This window comes from Tinamus guttatus, unplaced genomic scaffold (assembly GCF_059628265.1).
Source record: "Tinamus guttatus ecotype Peru unplaced genomic scaffold, ASM5962826v1 Tinamus_guttatus_pri_ptg000210l, whole genome shotgun sequence".
Lineage (NCBI taxonomy): Eukaryota > Metazoa > Chordata > Aves > Tinamiformes > Tinamidae > Tinamus > Tinamus guttatus.
Window position 1 is genome coordinate 184573 of NW_028288744.1, and position 23286 is coordinate 207858.

The 23286-nt window shown below is 40.7% G+C and overlaps 1 protein-coding gene across 2 annotated transcripts in view; it reads right to left on the bottom strand.

Moving 5' to 3' along the window:
• NWD2 (NACHT and WD repeat domain containing 2) overlaps window positions 1-22858 on the bottom strand; it is a 45196-nt gene extending 22338 nt beyond the window's left edge. The window contains exons 1-2 of one of the 2 annotated variants that reach the window (XM_010223253.2): window positions 22708-22858; window positions 2851-2939 (exon numbers count right to left, since the gene is read on the bottom strand). In XM_010223253.2, the coding sequence (XP_010221555.2) occupies window positions 2851-2939; window positions 22708-22858 (240 nt within the window). Of the gene's footprint in view, window positions 1-2850; window positions 2972-22707 lie in introns of those variants that run through there. The other variant, XM_088524343.1, reaches the window with a different exon arrangement.
• Between the last annotated feature and the right edge of the window lie 428 nt (window positions 22859-23286).

Sequence of the window (23286 nt, forward strand, 5' to 3'; positions counted from 1 at the left end):
AAGATTTAAGACCTAATCCTACAACTACTTATGTCCATGTCTAATTTGATTACCAGCAATCGCATTTGGTAGTTCTGGCAGGAAAGTTAAGGACTCAGCGCAGGGTTTGCTGGATTAGTAACAAATTGGCCAACATGACAGGTCGGAGCCATCTGAGTGGTGATGTGTTAAATAGCCCGTAGTATGAAATACACTCTAGATCGCAGTGCCAAGAAAACACACTTCATATCTTTTTTTTTTTTTTTGTACAGAAATTCTGTTCCAAATTTTTGCTGGAACACAAGGCTTCTGCTTTATAGCAACTCCATCTCAAATAGCTTTCCCATCTCCCTCAACTTCATGATTATTTTTTTTCTCCTTTAGTCTATTAAGAAAAAAGGACTTGCTCCTTTTCTTTCTCTCTCTCCCATCTTTATGACTTTATTACTGAACTTGCATTGTACTCAACTCTGTGATTATTTGAGCATAAAGAATATATAGAGCATAAACATAAATATGTAGAACAGTAACATAAAGGATGTATAGAACATAAGTAGTCATAAAGCTAGAGCATCTTATCATAAAGCCAGACATTTGCATTAGTAGTTATGCTTTATGCTGACTAAAATAGTTCTTTTTCTCCCCAAAAAAACAGAAATGAAGCAAGAAGACAACTGTCTTTGACATTAAAGCATACTTTTATTTATAATCAGAAACGCTGCTTGACAAATACGCACCCTAATTTTCAATAATGTTGTCTAGGTGTGGTGATGTGTCTTGCTCAAGAGCCAGTTACACAAGGTGGACTGGGTATTCATTTAATTCCACACTGGCTAGGAAAAACAGACTTTACATTCATGAACCAGTGTTTTCTTTTGCTTACTTTTGTCCAAACAAGTTTAGAATTTCATAGATTAACCTTTTCTTCATAGCAAAGGAAAGAATTTTATCTTTCTTTATATTATTGCCTTGACTTGCTTAAAAGTGAAACACTAATGATTTCATTGCCATGTGAAAGTACCACTTCCTTTCTACCATATATCAGACAAGGGAATTCATCCTTGTATCTGGAAAATACATATTACTTTCTGGAAACCACGGCACTAAATTTTAATATCCTTGATTTTGCATGCGAACATACAAAACACAACACATGAGGAATGGAAAAGGCAAAAAAAAAAATACTGTTTTAATGAAGTCTGTCTTAGAGCCTTCTCCAAAATGCTTTACTGCTTTTCCTTGGCATTTTTTTTGTACATTTTTTCCTGCTTTGCTCCTGCATTAATGTGATAACTTCCGAGTCATTTTTGGAAATGTGTCAGCAGAGCAGAGGTCTCAGACCTCACTCCGCGTAAGGATTCTCTTGGTGTTGAAACAATATAATTAAATAATTTTCTTCCATTAATTTTACTAAGTTTACCGAGATGTATGTCACTGAGATGTCTTCTCAAAGATGGCTGAGAAATAAAGATACTGAAAGAACTTACAGCAGCATTTCCCATTTCCCACAAAATCATATCGTACTAAAAGGAGAAAAATGCTTTATTATTTAAATTTCTTTTGATATTCCTTTCATGTAGCACTGCAGCTGAGACTTCTCAATCAGCTAATCTGGCTGGACCTTCAGCTAAAGCCTCTATATTGCCATAATCTAAAATCATGTTGGATTTTAAAACCATTCAGATTCAGCAATCCCACTATAACTCAGGGAACTAAGACCAAATATCCAAGAACTTGCTATTTTGATTTAAAAAGAGCTGCATGTACATAAAAAATAATCTACCACAAGTAGGAGGATGTTCTCTAATAGGAATTAGCTGTTCTCAAGTAAGAACAATGTTTTTACACTCCGAGAAGTTCAGTTATTGGTGATGTGGCACACAATACTAGTATGCTAGGAAGGGCTAGAGATTCAGAAGCAGAATTTTGGGAAAAACTGAACAACATTTTTACAACACTTGATAAGGCATTTGATCCTCTTATCAGAGATCCAGTTCTGGGCCTGCTGACACAAATGGTACTATTTTAATTGACTTTATTGGACTCTGAATCACAACATACCTGATTTAAAGTACTGTGATGTCAAATTCATGTATTTAAAGTTATATGTCATTACTGTAGTACTAACAGGTTCTTATTAAACATGTGGTGAGTCGCCGTTTTCTGTAGCACAAAGGAAAACCTGAATCCACTAACTGCAACTGGGAATTTTACCACTGACAGTGAAGGGAGCAAATTCCATGTTACGCAATCGCTGCAAAATTTTAATGAAATGTTCCTCATTCAATTACCTTTGGTAATGAAAGTTTCAATATTCTCCTGATTAAATTAATTTACACATTACAGTGGAAAGCAAACATATATGTAGAGCAGTAACTGCTCTGTGAATACAGAGATGCTCTGACTTAAATGCTGAGGCCATTAAATCGGAAAAGTTGCAGGGCTGACATGAGCCGGCTTCTGGAAGTGCAAGCCAGTAATTCAGATGTAGCATTATTCTTTCTTAAAGACTTTGAATATTTAAAATAAGAATGGAGTGATTAGGCTTCAAAAGTGAAAGGTGTCAGTCTGTTGCTCTATTGCTCTTATCACCAGTGAAATATTGTATGGTAGAGCTGTGTAGAATTTCTTCATCTACTTAGAATTTACCGTCAACTCTTCCGAAAGATAGTTTAAGTACATCAATCCAGTACAATTAACATACGGAATACATTTTTGTAATTTTTTATTTTACCAATGACGTGACAGCTGCAATATTTAAAAATACTATCTGTTCTAAGCAGAGCTAATTTCAAGAAATAATATTTATCATAACAGAAGATTCAATAATAGCATTCATCATAATAGAAGATTCAATGCAATAAAACCTACCTGAAATTCCAGCCCATAGTTTTCCCTGCAGAATTCCCTCAGCTTAGGATACACATGTTCTCTTAGGGCGCTCCTTTCTGCTATTGTATCTGCATTGGGGAGAAAAAAAAAAAGATGTCACTAACCATATTTACCCAAATTCTGTTCTTTTAAATGGACATTTATCACATTAAAAAGCACACACATCTAGTTCTGGCATTTACATTTCCAAACTGTATGTTGCACTTTGTCATATTTGACATAAATATATGCAGCATTAAGCTTAATACAGCCCTTAGTATTGCAGTATAATCCAACAAAACTCAGCCAAGTTAATTTTGTAATTCTGAAGTCAGAATTTCTTCATCAGCTTGACTTTCATTTTCAGGAAGCTGAAATTTAACCATTAGAAACACTATAAAACAGAGAGAAATACCAAGGGTGGGGCTGATCCCTACATTTAGTGTAATAAAAGAGAGACTTCACCATCTTTAATCTCATAGTATCTCAGAAGGAAAGCACCTGGTATTAGCATCATTATTTATTTGGCCGGGTGATTATCGCTATCATACTCAGCACACAGACACCGTCATGCTATTTGCCCTATGCAAAAAGATATGTGTGCTAATAGCAAAGTACAATATGGCTTCAAGATGGCCAAATTCTTACTGGAAATTCTGCATATCCAAGTTAATCTGAGCACATTTGTATAAAACCCATCATCAAAGAAGCTTACTAACAAATCCGTGGTAAATTTGATTGTTTAGTGACAAGATTTTATAGAGATTATACATTTTATTGTCTCTTCAAATAAGATGAAGATGTGATGAATTTTGCTAGGCCTGTGGTCCATACTAACAGAGTTAAGATGTGAAGGGATGACACTGTTACTAAGTTATTTTTGAATATAAAATATAACTGCTGCAAATAACTACACCCAAACACCACATCATGAAAATTAAACTGTGTTAATTTTTGACTGATGGAGAACATCAACTGCAATTAAAGCAGTATTTGTCGAATGGTGCTGAAATGAAAGAGTAAATTTGAACTGATTTAACAATCCTCTTTATAAGCCAAAGATGTCTGTGCAAGTCTAACCATGTTTCGTTAACCAAGGCCACAGCTGATACATTTAAGTGAGCCAGTGGTTTGCTTATAGAATCATGGTCACAGATGTGTATATATATATATACATATATGTTTATTTTGACAATTCTAGAAGAGTGTGAAATCTGTAATTCATTAGAATAAATTCTTAATATCCTTAATATTCTTAATATCCTACTTTAAAATAGCTCTGAAAAATTACATAAATGTAATTAGATAAATTAAAAACAAACAAGCCAAGAAATCTGCATATGAAATCTGCACCAAGGCCACCACAAAGGCTTGATGGTAGACCTGCTGGCTTAATCCCATTTATCCGAGTTATCCCTGTTCTTCCTTCACAAACTTGGTGTGGAAAGAAAATCAAAAGGATAGTAATTTTCATTAAATATCACCTCTAATATTAACAAATTTGGGTATTTATGATTTCATATTTTCAAGCACAGGTGTTCTAAAGATAATAGCCCAGAAGGTTTGGTCAGCTCCTTGCTCCGTTGCAAAGTCCCTGCCTGAGTGTGGACCTGCCACCCCAGACCCGATTCTCCAGATGAAGTATACAGCCTTATACATCCCAAACGTATACTTGTCAGTGTGCTCCCTTTGCAATTAAGGAAAACCGTGCCCTGGGCTGCACTGGGAGGAGTGCGGCCTCACTCCCTCTCTCCTCTCCTTGTCACTAGTCCTGGGCACCCCAAATCCGGAGGCTGTGGAGGAAACCAGAGCAGTCACCGAGGTGGCCAAGGCCAAGCGCTTGTGGCAGGAGCCAGCTGCCCAGCGGGGCTGTGATCCTCTGTCCTTGGAGCTTTTCAAGACCTGACATGTCCATGGCTGACAAGTTACTGCTGACAACACTTCAAGATGGTGGTGAGCTCGAATGACCCAGCAGGACCTGCAGGTTTGACGTGTACAGTCCTGGGGAGACTTCTGCTGCTCTGCTGCCTGGGCCAGTAAGAGCAAAGCTGCAGGGAATAACGGCCAGTGCCAAGGACCCAATGCCCAAGCCATGTGTGTTTTACACTTCAAATTTGGGCGAAGACAGAAGCACCTTTTAAACACTTCAGAATGGGAAGCAAAACCCAATGCTGGCCGCCCAGAGCTGCCCTGCGTTGCATGTAGGTACCAGAGGGATGGAAGAGGCGCTGCCTTCTCTGATACTGGTTAATTTTGGCATGCGAGTCTACCAAAACACAGAGCATCCTATCTTCTCAACTGTGGAGGATGAACTCTTAAAAACACCTTATTACTCAGTTACTGAACTAAAACAAAGTGATTCTTGCCTCTTTGTAAAGTGAAATTAAGCACGACTATAGCTTTGCTGTTCTGCAAGCAGCAGCTGACAGGTGCTCTGTGCAGATACTCACATCATCAATGTGATAGCAGACAAAATAGTCTTACGAGTAAACTAAAACAAGCTATCATGCAGGAACAACAGAAATGAGCTACTGGAGAAGGGCAGAAGTTGAGATTAAATATGATTAAACGGAAAATGGTAATAGTTGGTCTGAGATGCCTAATGCATAAAACCACATTCTGGTGCTTTGCATTTATCCCTATAAGACTCACCCTGCAGAACCCCAATGGATCTAATTTTAGAACAAGTCATCGTCCCCTGTGGCATAACTTGTAAAGTCTTGTTCAGAAAATGAAAAGAAAAAGAAATGCTCCAAGAGGTGGTACATTTTAAATTCCTTATGAATCAAATAGAAATAAAACATTCTTCCAGCTAGCATTCTGTTGTGGATAAGGCACCAAACATACCCATCCCATGTTTTTATTCCCACCTACAAATCTAGTGGAATGTGATTAACTGGAATTTGAGGCTGCTCCGTCCATTAATGAAGCTTAAGATTTTCTGTATTCATAATAATTTGTGAAACTCTAAGGAAACAGAAGTGTACGTAGTTCAGATGAACAACTGTAATTAGTATGGATGGCAGATAAGCTAGTTGAATTAAATAAAATCTAATCCGATTTCTACTGATAGCAAATCTGTGAAGCTGGCAGCTCCCAACAACAAGATGTCACACAGGCACATGCCACCTTGCAGGCTGCTGCTGCACATGAACAGATTAACTCAATGACATTCTTCTAGCAGCCAAAATGAGGCTGTTTTATACCTGTCCTAGTGTTAATTCTGGTACTCTGAAACCCTAGTGATAGTCCCAGTGATAAACTATGGGAATGAAACTGTATGTGAAAAAAACAGAAGACTTAAAAAAAAAAAAGCACATCAATATTTAAGTCAAACTGAAAAAGATGGTATTGAATAAGATGGTGGCTTGCTGAACGCAGAGCTTTCTACAAGGGATGTCTCTTCTCACCTGCGGCGCTGCAAGCCAGTCCCTGATGGTACCACCACCAGAAGCAGGTCCTGCCCCCAGCCCACTACCTCATCTAGTGCTGCCTCCACCTTGTGTGCGTGCTAGCAGTTACTGAGAGGATCTGAAAACCCTTTTGTATTTATTTCTTGAACAGTTTCAGCCAGGAGACAGCTGAGACCTGACTTGCTGCATATTCCGGGGTCCTGGTGTCAACACCAGGAAGGCAGCGCGAATGCCCATGATATGGACATCATGGAGAGACAGAGGGCACAAAACCATCCGCTTTGGTGGATTGGGATTTTAGCTCAGCTTCAGCTGAATACCGCACTGGGCAGCATTGAAACCCGCCTGGCTTCAATCACAGCTTGATCCAAAGTCCACTGCAGGCAATGAAAAACTACAGTGGACAACAGTGGGCTGTGGATCAGGCTAGGAGACGCCAGACGCTTCTCTATGAAAATTCATATTGAATTGATCTGAAACGTCATCCCAGCTCTCCCTCCTGACGTGCAGCACCAGGATGATGCTGGAGACAGAGCCGGATTAGCTACACACGCACACGGGGTCTATCTTCCTGCCCAAGAGCAGGCAATAAGAGTAGTTTCAACATTACTGTTGCTGTGAGATGTGGCTTCTGGAGGCTCGTAGCTCAGTGAAATCACTGCCTGTTCTCACGCGGCCCCTCCAGGGGTACTGCTTCTCACTGTGAACTGTTTCCATGCCAAAGGCTGACCTTCAAACACAAGGTGCTTTGTTATTAAAGTTCCTTCTTTTATTTTTAATAGAGAAAGTGATTTTACATTCTGGTGTTAGTAAACAGATGATGTGTATTTGCTCACAGTTGCCAAAATATTAAGCTCTAGGATAAAAAAAAAGTCATGGAAAACAGCCCAGATGAAGAAATTTTCAGAAGATATATGCAAGTGAACAGCAAGAGTTAATGTGGAGACCCCATGGGCAGTACCTGATTTCAAGCACCAGATTTTCTGCCCTATGGGTGCAGCAGACAGTTTCTCCTCTCTGCGGCAGTGACTGGGAGGGGAGGCTGACGAGGAGGCCGCTCGACCCCAGGCAGTGCTGCGTGGGCACAGGGAGCCCCCGTGAACACGGCCCTGCGCAGGGCACGCTCAGGGCCCGCCGTGGGGATGGTGCAGTGCAGGGATGGCGTCTGCAATGCCACAAAATTCTCTCTTCCAGGAGAACTTTGCATTCCCCAGCTCGGAGAGGCAGCAGGAAAACCAAGGCCCGACACAACAGGAGGAGGCAGCTCAACCTGGGAGAACCAAGGCAGAGCAAGAGGAAAGACAAAACAACCCCACACTGCCCTTGGCCCCACACTGCTCAAGCTGCCACAGAAACTGAGCTTGCACCGGGTTGCAGGGTTGCCTGCAGGCCTGAACTCCAACCAACCCCACAGGAAAGAGCTGCCCCTTCTCAGCACGGAAGGAGCTGGGTGGGAGATTGCAACGCGGAGCCCTCTGTGCATCTACTGAGGTTTGTGGCCCAGGGTGCGCAGAGAACATCTAATCCGGTCCTAGGTGCGCAGAGAACATCTAATCCGGTCCTAAGTGCACCTGCCCTAACATGTGCACCTATTTGCTGCTTCCTCCTGGTACTCTGCTTAGCTCTGCTGGATGGGCAGGACAGATCTTGTCACAGGAAATTTTCAATATTAACAAAAAAAAAAAAAAAAAAAAAAGTGGGTATTTAACCATTGTGTATTAATTGCAATGAGGGTTTTTGTACTTATCTAAGGATGTGATGCAAATAAGGTTAACAATTACTTAGTGGCAATACCAAGTAAGGAAATGGCTGCCAAACCTCTTAAAGCAGATGCGTTCTTGTCACAGAAGACTATTCAGCAACAAAATTACTCCTTTTGAGCTGCGTTTTTTTTTAAAACTAATGCTGCACAATGTATCACCTCTGTTACTAAGAACTTTGAATATCAATAGGAAATTAATGTCCTTAAATATTATGGAAACCTTGTCTTTGAAAATAATACTGTAATAATAAGTCATTTGCATTTCTATAGAGCCTTTCCTCTGAGAATCTCAGAGCACTTTGCAAACGTCAGGTTTGAATCAGGTAACTAGTACTGGAGGGAAAAACGACTTGTGCTAGCAAGTGCCCTTGAGTTCCTACAAAATAGCTCCAAAGAGGGCTGCTGGGTTGTGTTTTTATTCTCTTGGGTTTTCTGAATAGAGAGCATTGGAAAGCAGCCAAGCGTCCCTAAGGTCGACTGGGAAGGGAACAGATTGGTCTAGGTTACTTCCTCCATATCCTTTTCCCAAACAACACTGTCAACCTTCTGATCTCTGCTGACCCTTCCAGAAGGCTAGGCCCTCCAGAAACTGGAGAGAGGTGGTGATTCATTGAGAGAGAGAGACAGAGAGAGAGAGAGAGAGAAAGAAAGAGAGAAAGAAAGAGAGAGAAAGAAAGGGAGAGAGAAAGAGAGAAAGAGAGAGAGGAAGGAAGGAAGGAAGGAAGGAAGGAAGGAAGGAAGGAAGGAAGGAAGGAAGGAAGGAAGGAAGGAAGGAAGGAAGGAAGGAAGGAAGGAAGGAAGGAAGGAAGGAAGGAAGGAAGGAAGGAAGGAAGGAAGGAAGGAAGGAAGGAAGGAAGGAAGGAAGGAAGGAAGGAAGGAAGGAAGGAAGGAAGGAAAGGGAAGGGAGGGAAGGGAGGGAAGGGAGGGAAGGAAGGGAAGGAAGGGAGGGAGGGAAGGAAGGGAGGGAAGGAAGGGAGGGAAGGAAGGGAGAAATGGAAGGAAGGGAGGAAGGGAAGGAAGGAAGAATTGAAAAGGAATACAACTGATTTGTGATTCTCCAGTTGTGGCAAAACACAACTACTGTGATGCCACACACGGGGGCTTGTCCTGCTCCAGCCAGCAGGTCAGCCTTGCCTACCGGGATGGGCACAACGTGCACGTGGCCTCAATTCCTGGACCTTCAGCTCCTAGCTAGTGCTCTTGTTATATATAGTAACGTTGGTGGCATCTCCTTCTCCTCAACCTTGTCAGTTCTTAGAAGAAACCCGTGGGCTGAGCACCTGAGCCCAAAGCAACGGCTGCCTAGCATGAAAGTCACTAAAAGTAATGGGAAATATCATTAAAATAGCAAGCAACGTTGAACTGGGTATCTCAGTTGTGGGGAAATGATAGGATGTGACTGCGAATGTCTAAGCTATTAGAAGCATTTAAACAAAACACTTTCAAAACAAAAAAAACATAACCGCCCGAGGCAGGATTCAAAGCGTGGCACATAATTATAGGCCGAACACTTCTCTTTGCATCAATTAGCTTCTCTTTTTCCCCTGAGAGCAAAAAATATCCTATCTAAACTAAGGCACAATTATAAAAACATAAACATTTCCTTCTTTGAAATGTTTCATACTATCAGTTCTGTATGATGGCAAATTTAAAACAACATACACAGAATACGTACCTAGAAAAAATTTTAATTACCATTTTTAATAGCTGGGTGCATTTCACAAGAGACAACTTATTTATGAAACACTGTATCTTGCCTGTTAATATGATTAACCAGTGACATCTATTGGCTTAACAGTAACATTTAGCTGTCCATTTACATAAAAAATGAAGCAGCTAAATTATACAAAGGAGTCAAGACTGTTGAAATACAGAATTTAGCAGATATCTCAAAATAAAACTGATATGGCAGAAGGGAAAAGAAACTCCTATATCCAAATATCAGTAGACTTTCCACAAAATTGTGTTCCCAATGTAAAGCAAATGTTGGTTTCTGAAAGTTCTGAGCTCTGTTTTGCGTATAATACGCTTACAAGGAGCAAATCTGGAGTCTGATCCCAAGCTCAGTGAAGTTAATAGAAAGCTATGTTAAGTTTGGTTACAAGGAGCAAATCTGGAGTCTGATCTCAAGCTCAGTGAAGTTAATGGAAAGCTATGTTAAGTTTGGTGGGTCTTAAATGAAGCCAGACATTTGTGGCATGAACTGAAACCCAGGATGTTCTCATGTCTTACTTTCATCTAGGGCTTGGATTAAATCCCTCAATCCATACAGGATGAACACTTGGACACTAAATACTCATTAAGTCTAATGGGTATGGCACTGCTGAGTATTCTGAAGCAGAACTTCATCTCAAGAAATGTAGTTATAAATATAACCTCACATTGCCCGTCAGGGACGTAGCTGCCCTCAAGTGTAGGCGTTCAACAACAACAACAGCAAAAAGAGCTAGGTTGGCTTGGAACACTTTCCTAATCCTGCAAATGGTCCCTGCGTTGAAGCTTGGCAGCCCCAGAGTCCTTGCATCCCTTGGATAAGACCCGTGGCCAGGAATCGTGCAAATGTGCAGTGGGTGCTTGAGTTGCACCACAGGTTGAAGGGAGAAACCTGGCAGGAGGGGGAATTTTGTGTTCTGTAAACTGCACATGTGGAAGAATTCAATAAAAAGCAATCCTGTCATTTAATAAAGCAAACTGGGAAAGGCTCTTGAAAACATGACAATTTACAATTATTGTCATACAATTAAATGATGTGACATGAGAAACTGAAGACACAGCACATTTAGAGATACCAAAATTAAGTCTGAAAATTACCCCTGCAGAACACCAAAGCTTATTACAACTAAGCACTGGCAAACAGCAAAGCCTGCAAGGACAAGAATTTGCAACTATAATCAAAATTAATGTGAAAGAAAAAGTTCTTATGAGATATATGAGGAATTATGGGTGAGATGTGAAAAAAACGCTTAACATAAGACATAAAGAGTGCCAATGCAGTAACAAAGATATATGTTAAAATCCTACTAATTCATTTAGTGTCAACTCACACTTCAAAAAAGTGTGTAATTACCTAGAAAAGAGAAAAAAAATAAAGCTGCACAAAAATGGAAATACTTTTTAACAATTAAGTGGTGTGTGCTGCAGTAGTTTTACCTTTTTCTCTGATAATAGGAGAAGAAAGGGAACAATGAGGGTATGTTACTAAAGCGCCTAAGGCAATGAGTCAGTGACAATCAATAAAACAACAGGATGTCACAGACATTTTGTCTCCTAACTAAGCTGCAGATTGGAGTGTTGGAAGCAAACAACACAGTATGCTACAGGCTTTGGGAAGACATAAAACAGAAGAGAGTCATAAAAATAAGTGAAAAGCAAGTAAGGCTCATAAAACCGCACATGTAGTTCACTGCACATCATAGTTAATGATGAAAGAAGAGTAATTATTAAATCTGTCAACATATGGGTTGCTGAAATAAGCAAGCCGTGTGAGAAAAAGGTTTTGCAAATGAACTGTACCTCAGTACAGGTCCATTAAATACACCTAATTCTGAAGTAAATAATATGGCATGGCTTTAACTCTGGCAGCCCTGCAGAGCTACGCAGGAGTTCTGCAAGCACGACCTGCTCTACTACAAAGTTGCCCTTCTCTTCTCTGAGCTTCTTACTTGAGTTCTTTGTTCAAAAAAAATCTTTTTCTTTTCCCCTGATTTTGGTGGAAATTGGCCATTATTTGGGACCTACAAAAACTGCTGAAGTCAGTGAGACCTGCTGGAAAAGCCTGACTGATAAACACAATTACTGTAGCCTTGAGTGTGGGTGCCAGGGGAGACATATAAAGACTTCTCCTGCAGGAGCTAAAACGGCCTTAGGCTGGACACAGAGAAGAAGGGAGAGGAGCTTATCCATGAGGACGTCAGCAGCGATAAAGGAGGAGTCTCCTTTACAGAACTCTTTTTTTTTTCTTCTTCTTACTACTAAATTGAGAGGACTGTTAAATTATACCACTGCACATGAAGCAAAGTACTTTGGCTGCTGCAGAAACAGTTTTCAAAGATGAAGGAATGAAATGATGCTCCCTGCAACAGAGAGCAGCTGCAACAAGCCCAGGACAACAGGACGGTGTGAGGGAAGGATGCCAGGAACTCAGCCCTGCATTCTCTAAGTCAGAGACGCTCGGCTGTTTATTTGAACAATTATTTCATACACCTACAGTCAAGTTCTGGTTAGCTTTATGACCACCCACTCGTAGGTACTGCAGTACAACAGGTTTTAAAATACAAAAGAGAATCCTGGATGCTGTCTGAGCTAAAAAAGCATTAAACAGGAGCAAATAATTGACAAAACTGGCTTGCCTTGATGGGTTATGTGATGTCCGAGAGGAAAACAACGACTGACATATAAAAGAATGATTAATCCACCTCCCCTCTCCCTAACCCTTTCTAATTCTAATCATTCATGTAGCAATTATTATTTTGTGAAAATAATATGATCCAGCTGAAAAGGGTTTTTTTCTTTTTAATCTAATGTTCCTATTTTATTAGTCAAATATTTCTGTGATGACTTATTTTTTCCAGATTTTTCTTTGCTTTCTTGTTCCTGACTTTTACTGATTTCTTCTGCTTGCTAACCACACTTAGTTGATTATATATAGTATATTACACACCAAAGGAACAGTGAGCTTGCTGTTTATCCCTCTTGGGGACTTAGAAATTGAACACAAAAAAGCAACGTATGTACTAACCACTTGCTCCCTCTGAAAAGCAGGTGAGTTTGAAACAGCTAAGTATTTTTCATAAATAAAAACCTTTGACAAATGCTATGTAGCAAATAATATTTCAAGATTTTCCAGAACTGCTATACCAAGTTGATTAATCGCTGACTGAATGACAGAATGTCTTACAAACTACTACTTTCGTATGACTTCAGCAATTCTCTATGTTCATAATAATAAAACAAATGTTAACTATTATTCTTACAAAGTGGATTTTAAAAAATCACTCTCCCACAGCGAGGATTTTTCACTAGATTCTTGCATATAGTAAGTAAATGGGATGTTAAAAAGGCACATTGACAGTCACGTCTAAATACCACACTGGCACTGTGCCTGTAGTAAAACATCCTCATAGTAATGGAGTACGAATGTCATGCAGTACATTCTGTGGAGCATCGAAAGCAAATTCAAGTTCTCTGTCAAGCCCCTTCATGTCATAATTATGTGAACATAAATTTTATATTCTACATGCAGAACGCAATCCCATAAATAGGTGATACCAGTAGAAACATGTCGAAAGACAAAATAAGACCATGCTAATTCACAGCTCCTTCAAAGTAGACAGGAAAACCATTATAAATACCATGATTTTTGAATGAAGCCCAGCAGTTAGTCTTCAGAAGCACACGAGCCTATTCAGAGTGAATGTCCTTGGCCAGGGAATTTGAGGGATGCTATCCAATGAGCTGCAGTGACCTTTAGAAGAGGATAAAGATCTTTTATGATACTATACTCTCTACAGCAGTGTAGAAGATGGTTGAAAGGATGGACTTAATTTCCATTCCTAGCACTGCCAGACACTATCAGTCCGTCTCAAAGCCTGTGACTGCCCCTGTCCCTTGGCTGCAGAATAGATAAAACCACGTGCAAGGTACATCCGTCTGGTACATCCATACCTGCACAGGGTCAGGCAGAGCTGAACCCACAACTGGGCATCTCATTTGCTTTATTGAAAATGATTTTGAATTTGCATAACTGTGAGGAGCTGACAGTGGTATTAGCACTAAGAATAATACATGAGCAGCGGGGAAAGGACCTCAGTAGAATTATACAGTATTATATATTGCCGATTATAGAAAGTATAAAAAATAAAATTCATAATTAAAAAAAAAGGAATGTAAGATTGTTATGGGTACTGAGGTATTTTTAGCTGTCTTCTAAAGGAAGGAGGAATCCGTGTGATCCGTGTGCTTCAGCTTTCCTGTGTTTTCTGTTGTCTTTTGGAAAATACGTTGTAACTCATCAACTCATGTTAAACAAACTGGGCAGAATGAAATTCATGTCAAATAAAATTAATATCATGCATCAGAATATATCACCAGGTAATAAAGAATATTGTAAATGACTGTCTCCCTTCTTAAGTGAACAGGTCAAAGGGAAAGCTGCAACATGAGTCTGTGCTATCAGATGCTAAAGAAACCAGAGATATCATAAATGCCCCAGGTACATGAAAGCTTTACCTCAAACATGCTGTCCACTGCAGCACATAATGTCTGTTATAAAATCTTTATGAGTTTATTGATTTATATTATCTATGTTTTATTTTGGTACACCCATTGGCTTCCTGACGTGGTAAAATAAAGAGCCAGAAACTGGATTTGAGAAATGTATGAATTGTCATTTGAGAAATGTATGAATAATGTCATTAGCAAGTGAAAGTTACTGCAACTCATTCACAGCAAGGCAATTTCCACCTGTGTTTTTGCTTGGTTTTATTGACCAGTGAATTTATTTTGCATCTGTATGGTTTTCTGCGAGCTGCAGTAGTGCTGTGGAAGGCAGTTGAGAGCAGTATGTTGTAGCACCTATTTTCCTCTGTGTGTGTGTACTTTTAATGAATTTCCTTTTTATTAATTGAGAGTATAAATAAGATTAAAAGTTAGAGAAACTTCTTTTAGGAATAGCACAAGGGTATCTGATCCTGCTTCGGGCAGCAGGACAGACTGAAAGGCTTCAAGAGGTCCCCTCTAGCCAGCTGCTTGCAAAACAGTAACAACCCGGTGAAATATCCCTGCTTTAAATGGCCTGGTTTTTAAATTCAATTTCAAATCATTTTGCTCACTATGGATTGCCAAATTCTCTATATTCCCATAGTGCCAAATGACATGTATTTCAAAATAAATCATTATCCAAACTTTGCTAGTGTTTTGATGGGCTAAACTGGGGATATCACACAGGAATGCTTCAGTAATTTGCTCAACAGCATTGCATAAAGCTTCATTACATTTAAATACAGGCATGAAAGTAAATTAAGACCAATATCAACCAGTTTTATTATTTTATCATTGTCCTAGTATTTAGTAGCAGTAACTGCTCCTGGAAAGAAATCTATTTGGGAACTAAAAAGTGAATTCAGACTTAGTGCTCACTGCGTTCAGTATGTCAAATACTGGCTCTTCTGCAGGGTGGAAAATGGAAAAGAGAGATATTTTCTTGAGAATAAATATGTTGGTCTTGCCAGAACAGTATAGATTCCTTCTCTGTATTCATAAGAAGCTCGCCACTGTGATTACCATCAAAAGATGTTTTTACTTTGTTCTCCTTTTCTAGATTTCATGGAACCTTGATAAAATAACAAGAAGCATGGGAAAAAGAAAAAGGATGAGGTTCTTCCTTTTGAGGTAAGCACTCTTACTGCTCAATGACATGTCTGACTGATGTTATTCTAATGTTTTGACAGTAAAGCTTAGAATTGCTGTTTGGCAAGATCCACTAGCTATGTGATGCTGGCATAGGCAGGTGTGAAGCGCTCCTCCCCAACTACTGAAGACTGCTTTTCCTTGTTTATTCCTGAGGATGGCTCCATTTTAATAATTCCTCGGAAATAAGTACATTCAGATAACTGGTCTTCACATTAGCCTCCCTTTCCATACACAGATGGACTAAAATGGATCGTTGCATCAACTTTTTTCACATACAATTATTCTGTTAGGGGGATTTGCTTTTAGGCACTCCTCCTCTGCAGGTATTTCCACCTTTGCTTTTTAAGATCTCTTCTTGGCTGAATCTGCTTGGTCTTGTTCATACAAAATACTCAAGTTAGTAGGATCTAAATTTGAATAAATGAATGCAATTAGACACTTCACTGAGCAACAGTCTATTTCAAAATTTGGAAGGTTGTTATAAATACCAAGACCATTGACTGATGAGTGAGCAATTAGACCAATTTATGGAATAAAAATACCTCACTGATTACTGAACACAGATTGAACCTTTGGCCAAGAAAGTCCCTAGCCCACAAACTGCTGGAAACTGGGAGACAGGCTGTTGGAAATTACAATTGTGTCCTGATCTCACATACTCTCTCCTTATGCAACTGAGACTGCCAGTGTCGGAGACAGAACATCGGACTGAGTGCTCCTGCAGCCTGCCTCGCTGTGGCCAATCTTCTTATTTACCTTATCTATAATAAGTGGTGTGCATAACTCTACAAATATGGGTAACCTCTCTCATCGAGAAGTATTAAACTCATGTGGTTATTTGATGCTCTCAATCATTGAAAAGGACTCTTCAATCAAATAAAATCTAGTGAGTTAGACCATTTATGAACAAGTGTTAAATGTAAGCGCAGGCAGTGCCAGGGCTTTGGTTATAGATGCTCTAAAACGCCAACCATTTCGTCCTACCTTGCATGGCCAAGCATCAAACTGGTACCACAAGATAATTAAACAGATAATATACACTTGAAACAGTTCTCAAAAGGGCTTTGTATAAGGATTTACAGTTCCTAATAGCCATTTATTTTAACAATGCAGTTCAAATTTTCACTTTTGTATGCTTCTGAATGTCTGTTTCTGTACGTATATAACGTAAGTGCTGTAGCTTCTATTAAGTACAAGTGCTTTTTACTAACATGAATGCATCAAAGGATCCAGGCTTCAGAATCGCTCAGGTAATACAAAACATCACAAGTTGTAGAGTTATGTGGAACCAAACAGTGCAAACAGGACTCATTTAATCTTAGTGACTTTTGAAATGCAGCTAGTTAGAGATTCCAAATAACAATTTTACAAATAATATTGTTAGGTATCATCAGCACACTCCAGTAACTCATGTCTGAGAAAGGATACCTAGTTCAGAGAGGTAGAAGGCAAAGGTAGAGCTTTTTAAAGCACAGCTGCGTTTGGAAAAGCAGGCAGTTGCTAGTATAGTGAGCTGGACTCTGTTCACATTTTAGAGTGTTTTACCACGTTGAAGACAGCAGCTGCGTCACCTCAAATGCCTGCACAAATATGATGTTTGTAGAATAACATTTTTCAGCTTCTGACAATGAGAAATCTGCTCTGCTAACCTATTTGAAGCTTAGCACCGGCATGGCTCTGGATTAAATCCAGCACGGAAGTCCTGCCATGGCCTAGTCTTTGCAGCTTCTGGCACCAGGTGTATTTTGAACAGCCTGGTGAACCTGGCCTGTAGAGATGACTTCGTTCCCCAGGTGCAGCTTCTACACAGGACGGGCAGTTGCTGCCCAGCTCTGGGGTCTGTCCAGCACAGTGCCTTGTCTGCAGGAATGGGCACCAGGAGGTGCTCCCAGCAGCTGCTCCCACAGGCCAGATGCAGGGGCACATATATAACAGGAGTGCCGAGGAGGCCGGTGTGGGCCTCAGCCTGCCTCGCTACAGCCCCTGGCCGCAGCTACCAGGGCCGTAGGGCCTGCTCCCCTTCTGACTCAGTATTGCTGGGGTAAAGGCCTCTCTCTCATACAAAACCTAAAGTTATGAAAGTAGAATCAGGCCAGTGGAGTTATTCTAGCGTTGCACTGTCTATGATTAAATTGTGTCCTCAAATTCTATCTATTATTATCCTTCTTTAATTAAAATCGCATCAAGGGGATAAATTAGTTGACTTGAACAGCACTGCCTATATTAAAAAATTGTCAGATTTCTCTGTGTTCCTTACACATGATTACATGGGACTATATTATATTTATATCTACCACCTTCAAAATCTATCTATCAAAATGCTAAATTATTGGTGGCTACATATTGCTAATGTATTAAGGCAGCCTGAAAGTATATCACCCTGAAATACTATTACAGCAGCTGAAAATTCAAACGAATTTATTTTTTCAAAGAAATATATTTTTTAAAAAGTCTGGTATTATTCACATATTTAGAAACAGGAGTGCAATATCCCCATGATCTAAAGGTCTCTTTCCACAATAAACATTTTAAAATTCTAAAATCTAATATAAGATTTTGTCTTGTATGTTCACACACTTGTGAACACACATGTGCCTCCTGACCACACTATTTCTTATTATTCTAATAAAGAGATGCACGCACATAAATGTTTGATACAGACAGACCAAACTATAGGGAATCACTCTAGAATGCAAATACGCCTGAAGAGATAAAGCAAATACTTGCAACGTTATCCTGGTAAACAAGAAAAGACATTACAGGTTCTGCTCCACTGTATCACTGCTTCTTCAGTGCCATCAAAACATGTATGAACTGCTGCAGATCTGAAAAATCTCGAGCAATTACAGGTTACTACTGGATAAAATCCTGAATTTCTCAGTAAGGACTTACTTTTGCAATACTGGTAAACAAAACCTAGAACTTGAACTACGTTTAGCAAAAGTCTTAATTTCTTTTACAGTTTTATGAACCCAGGCTGTTTTTCAGCATAACCCATAAACACTCTGTTCCCACAGGAGGTCACCACAGCAGGTTTGAAAATTGTCTACAGCAATGTTGCTAGAATTTTATAAGTATGTTAATAATATATAAAAAGCAATTGTGTTTGTGTGTATATATATAAATATATATATGGGTGGATAGATGCATACGTGTATATATATATATATATATATATACACACACACACACACAATTATATATACAAATATCTGTATTGGGGAATATATTTGAAGACAGATTTTTAAGTAGGCAGGGTAAATACCTGATCCAGACTTTTAGAGAATATAATTCTGGATGCCAATTAATAGGCAAGTAACTGGCTTTCAGCTAATTCTGCTTATTTCTAAAAGTGAAGCAGAGAGAACAAAAACAACAAAATAAATAGCTTGTTTTATTTAAAGAAAAAGCTCCTGATCTTGCTACTTGTTCTCCAAGCGCCCATCCTGCCTTGTGAGTACATGAATGAAAATCTGCTGAGCCATTTGGAGGATGAATTAAACAAAAGCTTCTTCGTGATTCCACTCACACAGTCAGTGCCTGTAGCACAAATTCAGAGCCCAGGCCCCAAGCTGCACAAGCTGAAGAGCCAGAGAGAGCACAACAGGTCACGATGTAGCTCTTTTCATGGAGCAGATTCACTGCTGTTCTGTGGAACAAGCTCCAATCCAACTCAGTCTCCTTCTGGGCCTGTTTTGATCAGATCTTCTAAAGGGAACGAATGCTTGAGGATTTGCTCAGCAAAAAGCCCTCTCTGTTCTGGTTGTGGCTTACATCTACCTGCCCTGCCTTGCAGAAAAGGTAACGCCTGCTTGAGGCGGGGTGCCGCAGTGCAAGGAGGGCTGCGCAGCTTTCAGGTCTTGCCCCATAGCGTCATTCAGCTCCTCCTGCCTGCTCCCCTACACGGACACGAGAGCTGTGTTAGTGCTGTGGCCCAAGAGGGAAGAGAGAAAATGTCACACCAAAGCACTGAAAACAGCAAGCTGCTTTCCAAAGCCTAACAAATACAAATTATACGCGTCACTGACACCTAGCCTTCCTGAAATAGCAGTATTTCAAACTAAGGACCACATCAAAAAAAAACAAGTAAATACTTGCCATCATGCTGCTCTCTCAAACTCAGCTGAGATGCTCAACTTTGTCCCTGAAACTACCAAGTTTTTCTTTTTCGAGCATAGCTTGTTTTGTAGCTTTTAAACACTACAGTGATGAGTGTCATGTAAAGCCATAAATAGGTACAAAGTTAGGTAACCACAACTAACACTTAGCATAAAAAAAGTCCTGGAGTTATTTGTCTCCACATCTCCGCAACACCTCCCTTGCAATTTCATACACTTGAACATCTGTGTTTTCCTTTAGCCAAGGAATAAATTCCACCCAGATTACATAAAATTGTCTTTATAAAAAGACCTCAAGCAATATATCTAAGTAGAGACACCATATGGTATTTTGGAGCAGGACAAAATGGACCATAACTAACTAAGCATTAATCCATCTTTTTTAGCATTTATTTTTCCAAATCGGTATTGCCTCAATGCTATATTTCTTAAGAGAAACAACAGTTCAATTTAAATGCTGTATATCCAAAATATGCTACAAAATATAAAGTTATACCTTTCTCTCATCACATATGGCAATTACACTGTAATTAAAGCAAGTATAATTCTTCATCTGAGGTGCCCACCCTTATGTTCAATAGCAATAAACTACAAAAGCATACACAAATGCCTCTCATTTTATTTTTTCCCTTTCACATGTACATTTAATTCCTTCAAAGCAGCCTAAATAAATAACTCCAGACACATACATTTCTACTTATATAAAACAATCCTTTTCTCATTAGGAAAACTAAAGGTAAGTGTGAATTTTGCCTGATGCATCATGAGCAAATATGTAAACGGGGCACCAAGCATTTTTTCTGTATTAGAATGGAACAGTTTATAAATCAACAAAGTTCTAGATTATGTATATCAATGAAAAATAAGAAGCTGAAAAACTGTGTAATAATTAAAGAATCCCAAACTCTTTCAGTAGCACAACACAAGGCCACTTGGGCAGCCTAAAGTGACGTCGGTAAAGACTGAACCGTAAAGTTTAGATTTATACTATGCTTGCACAATGGAGGCACTGAGGTGAGGGTGTTGTTAGTAGCATCTCCTGTCAGAGGAAGATCTTTTTATTATATTTTTATGTGTATATGTAGAATTTGTAGATTTTTTTAAAAGAAGCTGGATGATCGGCAAATATGTAAGGATTACATTATATTGTTAGGGATTATAACATAATAACAAAAGTATGGCATTTACTGCTATTGCCCCGTTTTAGTAGAGAATTTATTCTCTAGATAAAGTAACCAAGTTCAGTAAGGACCTATCTAGCAAAGCTTGCCAGCAAGGGAGTAGGTAAACATCTGGCTTCTGTGGGTCATGGGCTGGTTTGGGGAGCCAAAAAGCGCTATGGCAATCTGTGACTATCCCTGCAATTTTACAGCTCTTAGCTATAACAGTTATATTCAAATAAAAAAGCAACATTCATGTTTCCAAAGCTCTGATCTTCTTCACGTGTATGAAGTTGTTTGATCTTGCGTACTTGATGTTGCAGATGTAACTGAAAACCGTGGAGGTCTCTGACAGCCCAGCCCTGAGGTGCGCAGGAAACAGCCCACGGCGACTGAGTCCTGCTGAAGGAAGGTAGGGAACCCGCAGCCCTCTCCATCACACTCCTAGCCAGAAAGAGGGATCAGTTGCACTAATATGCTGCAGATTCGCAAGAAAGGCCCTGATCATGCAAAGCCCTGTGGTTGAGGGCTTAAATATGCTAAGTAGTTTAAGTAGGAAGAAGACATTTTTCCCAATTCCTTGCACTTATTACTCTTCTAGATGTTTTGCACATGTCATTTTTTAATTTCTACATAGGTTTCTAGATTACATCTAAATTCCAGTGTAGGCTACTTTTCTTGTTTTATATATATATATATACACACACACACATATACGTAGTTAATACCACATGCAGTTAGTAATGCTTGTGTGCCAATGATAACAATCATTGATTTATTGATCAATCAAATACAGTCATAGCCATTTCATTTAGATTCTCTGAATGTTCAGTAGTAACCACTACTGATTTTAGGTAGCTTGCTCTGATAAGCAAAATCTGGAGTTAATTTGAAGTTTTGGTCCAACACTAAAAGTAGGAGTAATGTAAATAAGATCTTGGAAATGAAAACTGTTAAGCATTGTGGACTTCTGCTCCTATAAAGATACTGAAGTCATTTATTCTAAGAAGACCAAATTATTTGCTTCATTGCAGTGTGTGTTTAAGACTGAGTTTTAGAAATAACCAGATAAGGTGAAAGCCTGCAAATGGATATATATGGCTTTAATATCCAACTTTTAGGAAGAGTAGTGCTATTTATTTTCTATAGCAAATGTCTGTTAACACACCAAATTAACCTGATAAATGGCATTCATCTGGAGGCATCAATAACTCCACAGTTAAGATGACAGAAATCTATTTGCAATGAAGAGACTTGTAAGAATTCACATCAATTTGCTTGCAGGGCAAAGTAAACATCTTTTGGGTTATCACTATTTATACATTTGCTTAGCTCGCAGCAATAAACCGTGCACATTTTAAACGCCAGCTTCTACAGAACACTAGATATATATGTATGCATGTGAAGTGAAGTTGCAGATCTGAGAGCTGGCAGCGGGCCTGCGTGCGGAGCAGCTCGCGCTCCGCCTGCCTCCGGCCTGCGCGTGCGGTTACTCATCATCGTGCCGGCATCTGGGCACTGAGGATTTTAAAACTCGACCTAATCTGTCATTTTAAACCCAATTTGCAGGTCTGCATGGAAAGGTGACAGTGCTGTTGCGTTGCAAGCGTTGCAGGGAGGGTGGCTGAAGGAGAGCCGCCAGCGCAGCGGTCTCGGTTCTGGAGACCGGCAATGACAGCGGCACAAACGCCTCGTTTATTATTTCCTTGCGGCGAGCGGGAATGCACTTAAACGGCTTAAATAATATAAGCCTCGCCGGCGGGCACGACACCCCCTGGAAGCGGCAGGCCACGAAGGGCAGATTTCAGCACAGTTTGCAAGTTTGCTGCCTGGGGCACGGGGAGGGCGACCCCGGCGTCGCCGAACTAACCCCGCGGCTGCAGCGAGCGGCCCTTGGGTGGGAGTCCCGCGTGCTTTATCCCAGGAAATCGCTCCCGGCAAACGCGGCCGCGGGCGGCGCGGGGGGCTCGGGGAGGGGACGCGGCGCGCGTTACCTTCGGGGTTGGCGCTGATGAAGACGCGGACGCTCCTGCCGCTGGGCACCAGGTGCGGCGGCAGCGCGGCGAGGTTGCCGGCGAAGGCGGCCCGGCGCAGCGCCGCGTCCCGCGGCCACGCCGCGCGCCCGCCCGCGCCCGCCGCCCACATGGCGCCTCAGGGCAGCGCCCGCGCCCGCGGCGCCGCGCCGGCCCGCGCAGCGCCGCCCATGCGCGCCCGCCGGCGGGAGCCCGCCCGGCCGCCCCGGCAAGAAAGTTTGCGGAGGCTGCGCGGGCGCTGCCCCCCGGGCGCTGCTCCCCGGGCGCTGCTCCGCGGGCGCTGCTCCGCGGGCGCGCGGCTCGGCGCTCTCCGAGGCAGGGAGGTCTCCGGCGGCGGCGCCTCCTCCGAGTGTCTCACAGCGCCGGCATCGGATTTTTATAGGGAAACCGCTCCCGGCTCATCCTCTGCGCTCGGGAGAGTTCAGAGACCTTCCTCGCGTTTTGTTCTGCAGAGCCACCTGCTCGGATCCAAAGAGGGAGATGCCCTTGCTGCTTCTTTTTTTCTTCTTCTTTTTTCCTTTCTCTTCCCGTTTCCTCTTC